This window comes from Octopus bimaculoides, chromosome 28 (assembly GCF_046866305.1).
Source record: "Octopus bimaculoides isolate indiv1 chromosome 28, ASM4686630v1, whole genome shotgun sequence".
Classification (NCBI taxonomy): domain Eukaryota; kingdom Metazoa; phylum Mollusca; class Cephalopoda; order Octopoda; family Octopodidae; genus Octopus; species Octopus bimaculoides.
The window spans coordinates 12,750,280-12,757,779 of NC_142955.1; the positions used below are offsets into that span (position 1 = coordinate 12,750,280).

Here is a 7,500-nt window from a genome sequence, read left to right on the forward strand (position 1 = left end):
TACGTCCCAAGTGTAACTTGCAGATTTGGGTACATTGGACAGAATGAGAAAGCTATGGTTTGAAACGGAATTATTTGATGTAACTCGACAGAGACTAAGTGATTAAGAAAGACAGATAAGATTGAAATGCTGGTTAACACAAGTAGAAATCGAAGAAATCAAATATAGAATCTATCAGACGGAAATTAGCAAGGTAAGACATAGATTTCAGTGACACTGAAAGCAGAGATATTGAGGTTCAAGAACAGAAGCAGCAATAACAACAGCATCAACAGCAACAACAACATTAATATTGATTTCAAACTTTGGCGCAAGGCCAGTAATTTTGTGGGGGGAAAGAGTTAGACGATTTCATTGACCCCCACTGTACAACTGGTACCGCAGAAAGTAAAAAAAAGACAAAGCACAAAAAGAACAGTAATAATAAAGAAGCTTCACTTACTTCTATAGAAGGAAATCTCGTTCTTGTCATTCGTGCTGACGACTTTCATTATATTTTTCGGTGAGTAATTCTTACAAACATGGCTGACTTTGTTGTAAGTGAAAAATTGCGATTGGCTCCTCTGAGAGAGCGCGGTACAGTCGAATCGATTTCGTGTTGAGAAGAATTGTTCTGATGGAGATGGCTGAAGGTAAGCATAGGTATAACCAGGACCCAAAGATTTGTAGTAACCATCATATTCCTGGTCGGAGGTAGCAACCAGAATTGTTGTAAGGGTTAACAGCAGAACTTCCATCGCGGCTGGACGGGTAAAACGAAACTGGAACATTCTTGGCTCTACGATTGCTAGAAGTAGACAAAAGGGGGAAAGAAATGGCATGAAAGAGAGAAAGAATGGAGTGGGGAAGGATATGAGGAGATTCAGCAATGAGACAAGAAGAATTTTAATATATAAAGAGAGAACAAGGAAGAGAAAGACAGGAAGAGAAGAAAAAAGTTAGAGACGCAGGTCCTGGGGAAGATTTTAAATTGCATTCAGTACGGGACCCAGGGTTTTGAAGAGTTTGGTATCACCTCTTAGTCAAGGCTGTTCCCAGGTTACTTTGGCCTGGAGTAGAAGTATTTGTTATGGCACCATCTATAGGTTAATTAGTAATTCAGTTGAACAGATGGGTCTCATTAGCCTGGTGGTGGTGGTGGTGGTGGTGGTATTGGGGTGGTATTGGGGGTGGTATTGGGTCTGATTCCAAACCTCCGACACCTTGCAATAATACTAAACCATAGGAAAGTGTTCGGCTGTAAACATTGAGGGAGAATCGGGCATCAAAGACCCTGAAGCAGTTCAATGCTGTCTACAACCTCACTCTTGCCACTCCTACGACGACGCTGACAGGAAATTGTAGCAGTTTTTGCTGTTTCTTTGGGTCCATCAATGACGCACTGCATTGGCAACAACCTGTCCTTCACACCACATTGCCCAGGCTTGGGTTAAATCGAACCGGATTAAACCGGACAACACAACAGAGAGGAATTACATAAAAACTCAAACAGCATAGGAACAACCCGCGAATGGGGCTTTTGTGACAGATACTGGCAATTGCGCATAGAGCTATTTCGACGCAGATGACGCTTTTCTAGCGGAAAGCTAAGGCCTTCATTTGTGGTCACTAATGACAGAAACCACAGAATATAGGCACAGGCATAACTGTAGGATTAAGAAGCTCGCTTGGTAATCACGGTCCTCCCGGTTCAGTCCCACTGAGCAGCTACTTGGGCAAGTGTCTTCTACTATTGCCCCGGCCAACCAATGCCTTGAGAGGGAATTTAGGAGACGGAAAGTATGTGGAAGCCCTTTGCATCTATCAATCAATCGATCAATCAATCTATCTACCTATCTATCTATCTATCTATCTATCTATCTATCTATCTATCTATTATATGTGTGTGTTTGAGAGAGAGAGAGAGAGAGAGAGAGAGAGAGAGAGAGGGGGGGAAAGAGAGTGGCTAATCGTTGCAACAACTGAAAGAATGCATGATTGGCTTTTGCAGCTCTGTGGTTTCACACACACGCAGTCACCCTTATTTCAACTGTTGTCACCTGTCATTGGTAGCGTGGCGTAGTAAAGTCCTATAACTCGAAGTAAGGATTGCTCTTTTGGTATGTGTTTGTGTGTGTATGTGTGTGTGTGTGTGTGTGTGTGTGTGCGTGTGCGTGTGCGTTTGCGTGTGCGTGTGTGTGTGTGTGTGTGTGTGTGTGTGTGGTTACAAATACGGCATAATCGAAGCTGGAATATCTCTGGCCATAAGTTTCATCGTTTGAGGATGACTTCTTGCTAAGCATTTGTAACAGAAACGGATGATGAAGCCATAAATACTTATGTCTTAGCAAAAGATGGGAGGGTCACATTTGGATTTCTTTAAATCAGGAGTCACCAAACTTTATTCACGGTGGGCCAGATAACTGAGAGGATAACAAGCGCGGGCCGCATAACCGTTTTGTTCAACACAAAACAGTGAATACGCAATAAAATAAAGACACCCAACATATTTATTTACCAAAAAGTTATAAAAGAAGGCAACGTTAGCAAAAGACAGTTATATCACACCAGTGCGCACACATCTGAATCTCACAAACTAAGCAGCAAAAAAGTTAGCGAGATTTGTGAAACTATTGTTTGGCTTTTAAGATATTAATATTTGCTTAGGAATTGCTGCATCCAACCAAGAGAATTGCTTTCAAATGTTCATCAGTCAACCTCGTTTGATGTCCTGGCTTCACATACTTCGTCTTTGAAAATGTTGGTTCACAAGTATAAGTTGTTTCAAACATTGATGCCATCCCAGAAGAAAATGCAGGTACTTACACAAAAGGTACAGAGCGGCGGCAGGCCGAATGAACTGACCTCGCGGGCCGTATGAGGCCCACGAACCGTAGTTTGGTGACCCTGCTTTAAATCATGGCTCTTTTGCATCAGAGTTGATCTGGTGTTTATACAACACCACAGACTCCCGCTCTTTTCATAACACACACACGCATATGCGAGCCCACACACATACACACGAAAACACACACTTTAATCTTAGCTGTAGCACACACTAACGATAACACATACCAGAACACACAAAATACAATGTGATAGAAAACACACTTACTTTTAGCGAGGTAGGACGGAGAGCGTACACTTTAGGTGGTTATGTGAGGACTTCCTGTCAGGATGGTTCATTAATGTCACCACTTTTCCCCTGCTCCCCTTACTGTCTTCTACTGTCAGTATTACCCTCTATTACCAACAGTTGTGTCTTCAGATGTCTGAACACTTCAGAAATGCCAATACCGGCCGCTGCTTTCTGTCCTATTTTCTCTTATCAGTATTACTTACAGACTTAGGCTTGTCCATAAATAATCAAAATATATAGACTGTGCATAAATAACCAAAACACAGTACTATCAACTCAGTTCAAGATTGTTTACTAATATAACTGTATTTCTCCACAGAAGTGAAAATAAACCAGCTTTTTCAATATGTCTCCTTTGATTGCTATGAAGAATAAAGGCCCTCAGTGGAGTCAGAAAATACGGCTCTGTGGTTCCTGAAGCCGCTCCGATGTTAGCAGTAAGGCAGTTGTGGTGTTTGCGATAGTGACGTTGTAGTTTTAACACCTGGTGATAGCGTGATGTGATATTGGTGTTTCTGTTGGTGGAGATATAAAAGCAGAACAATTAGGGTCTCTATACCGAAGACTTCCATTATAGAAAATCATTCAGATCAATCACCGTGGATGATGTAACAGGAACATAGTCCTGAATGGGTAAACTCTTAATTTCAACCATTGATAGTTGACATGTTAATAGATAATTTTCTTCATTTCATGACAAACAGTTAGACGCCAAACACGCAAACAGTTACAGACGTCGAAGCATAACACGAACAGTTCTCACCAGTTTCACACTGCATGTCTTTACACGTATCATGGGAATTAATGGTGCTTTATTATAAGAAAGGTAATCTATCTATCTATCTATCTATCTATCTATCTATCTATCTATCTATCTATCTATCTATCTATCAATCTATGTCTATCTATATATGTACATGCCAGTATATATATATATATATATATATATATATATATATATATATATATATATATAATTAACAATAGGGTAAAAATTCGATATTAATTAATATCAATTTAATACCAGGAAACTAGCACATTAAAAGAATCAGAAGGTTCAGGAAAAAATTTTGGAGATCCTAAATGGATTATAGTACTTTTGTATATAAAAATGACCAGTAACTGGTCTGTCAATATGCTAGAAGAAGATCACTTAAAAAATTCTCAAAGAAAGATTCAGCGGAGCCAAAACATGCGGGCTAGAGCAGTGAAAATTATAAATACCTCAGTTCTTTGAGAATTTTTTAAGTGATCTTCTTCTAGCATGTTGACAGACCAGTTACTGGTCATTTTTACATAAAAGACAAACAGGAAAAGATCATTCCATTTATAGTGACACAAAATCCATGCCACCAGAACATCTTTAATATCGCCAAAGCGAACTTACCGATCCTTGCACAAAGTAAGGAATTGAGAAATATCATTACAGATCAAAATATTACTCTCAGTAAGAGACAACCTAAAAACTTGAAAAAACTATTAACAAAGGCAAGGTTTGACCTCAGCAACAAAAATCAAACATTCACTGTATCCAAATGCAATGATAGCCGATGCGGCACATGCCGATCAATCCATTCCGGCCCATATATGAACACAAAAACAGGGAAAATATTCACCAATGCGAACATGAACTGCGAAAGTAGAAATCTAATCTACTGCATCAAATGCCCTAATTGTGAAGAATTGTACGTTGGCCAGACAGGTAATGCACTATCGGAACGCTCACGGGTACATCGACAACAGATTAAAAACCCAGAAGTCCGCCAAGTACCACTGAGTAACCATCTAGCAACATGTGGTCATCAAACTTTTATTATATTTCCATTCCATAAACTTTACAACCGGAATGAAATTGAAAGAAAATGCAAAGAAAAGGACTTTATTAAGAAATTCAAACCCACTCTTAACAAACAATGATTAAATCCATCTTACTTGGGGTTTAAAAATCTTATCCCTGTAACCAAAACACAAAAAATCTCTCAGATATCATCATTTCTATAAATAGATTTGGCATCATTTCTAAGAACAGCCAAACACCTACTGGGGTTTAAAAATCTTATCCCTACAACCCACACAAAACAATAAATTAAAATATCATCATTTCTAAAAATAGATTTAACATCAATTCTAAAAATAGCCAAACACCTACTGCTGCCGTCCAAAGGATTTGGTATAAAAGACAGAAAACCAGCCAACTTATTACAGTCTGTTAAAGTCTGTCATACCGGCCATGACGAAGGGAAATAGCCCTGAAACTCGAGTCGCCTTTATATATATATATTTATATTTATATATTTATATATTTGATCCTTTATATTGAACACTCAATATTTCATCTACATTCAATACTTTCTTTCATGGTGCCATCCATTTTTATTTTATTTTATTTTATATTGTATATTGTATATTCCATATTCTATACCCCACATTAGTTCTGCAGGAATATAAATAAAACATAAAAAACAGACAGTGTTGGAACTCTTTTAAGCAAAATAATATATTCCTCTATACACAATCATACAAAAAAACCCCACCTTTTTTGTATTTATTTTTACTCGCATATATATATATATATATATATATATATATATATATATATGTATGTATGTATGTACGTATGTATGTATGTATATATAGATAGATATCATTTTGCATGTATGTGTGTTCGTTCGTGTGTGTATGTGCGTGTGCGTGTGTGCGTGCGTATGTGTGTGTATGTGTATGTGTGTGTGCGCGCGTGCGTATCGGAGCAAGCGTGGCTGTGTGGTAACCATGCAGTCTTGGGGCAAATCTTTCTTTATGTCACCTTGGGCACTTTGTGACTGAATTTAGTATGTAGAAATTGAAGGAAGTATGTAGAATATATATATATATATATATATATATATATATATATATATATATATATATATATATATATATATATACAAGAATAAGGGCAGAGAATCGTCAATTAATAATAGAATTAACAATTAACAATTCTGCCAAGTAGTTCAGTATGAAAAAAACCTTTATATATATATATATATATATATATATATATATATATACATTGACCGTTGACTGAACACTATTCAATTTTTTTTCTCCGTGCTTTTCTCCTTGTCTCCGTATTCTTTCTGTTGAAGAGCGTAGCTCGAAACGTCAAAGACTTTCCGTATTCCCAAGCGTCATACTAATACATCCTTTTGTTATTTACACCACCTGTCCTCGTCTGTTGTTTTTTCGTACATTCTCCCATATATATATATATATATATATATATATATATATATATATATATATATATATATATATATATAGTGAGAATTTACGAAAAAAATTAATGACGAAGACGGGTGTGTATGTCTATATATTTATGTATATGTTTATATATAAATGTGTGTGTGTGTGTGTATAAATATTCTTTTATTATTTTACTTGTTTCAGTCATTTTGACTGTGGCCATGCTGGAGTCTTTCAGTCGAAGAAATCAACTCCTGTACTTACCCTTTGTAAGCTTGTTACTTATTCTATCGGTCGCTTGTGCAGGACCGCTAAGTTACGGGGACATGACATAGCTGAAATCCTGCGGAAAGTGGGCAGGGTGTTATGATCAGTCCCGTAATTTAATTGGTCATCAATTCTTTTGAAAGGCCATGATTTTAGTATGGTTGGTTAATGGATTACCGATAACATAAACAACAAATTAGGCAAAAATATATAACTCGAACAATAATAATTATTATTATTATGTCAGTAGGGGTGTTTTAATACTAGTTTCTAGTGGTATTTGCAAAAGGTACACTCAATTTTATGAAGACAGGAAACGTTGCGTTCTTTAAATATTAAATATAAGAATAAATTTAACTTTACGATGAAAGTAAACAAACAAAATTTGTTTGTTTTTTTTAGAAGCGTTGAGATGTATTGTAAGATACAGAAATAAGCATGTCAAGATCATCTCTAATGAAACTTTTGATGTGACTTAGGAAAGGTTTCAAAAGAATGTCCAGGAAATTGCTTAAGCGATGTGTTTTACAATGCTCAATCACCTCCCGAAAACAGAAAACAACAAACGAGGAGTCACTCTTGGTTTCTTTTGACGTGATCAACCTTTATACAAATATCCCTCATGAATATGCTATTGAGGCAATTAAATTCTGACTGCACAAAGACCCAGAAACATTTCCTAATCGCATCAACACAACCTTCATTATAGAATCACTTAAGTTCATTCTGACCAATAATTACTTCCTGTTTGCAAACATACTTTCGCCAAAAATGTGGTATCGCGATGGGTACTAAAGCTGCACCAGTCTTTGCGAACCTCATGCTAACACACACATGCACACTATATTTGTGATTTAAGGCTGCCATTTTTTTCATGTTTAGAAATATTA

General features: G+C 36.8%; 1 protein-coding gene across 1 annotated transcript in view; it reads right to left on the minus strand.

Moving 5' to 3' along the window:
* Positions 1-3,546, minus strand: part of LOC149130582 (uncharacterized) — an 11,413-nt gene extending 7,867 nt beyond the window's left edge. The window contains exons 1-2 of the mRNA XM_089343909.1: positions 3,095-3,546; positions 443-787 (exon numbers count right to left, since the gene is read on the minus strand). Of these exons, the coding sequence (XP_089200035.1) occupies positions 443-770 (328 nt within the window). The 5' untranslated portion in view covers positions 771-787; positions 3,095-3,546. The remainder of the gene's footprint in view (positions 1-442; positions 788-3,094) is intronic.
* Between the last annotated feature and the right edge of the window lie 3,954 nt (positions 3,547-7,500).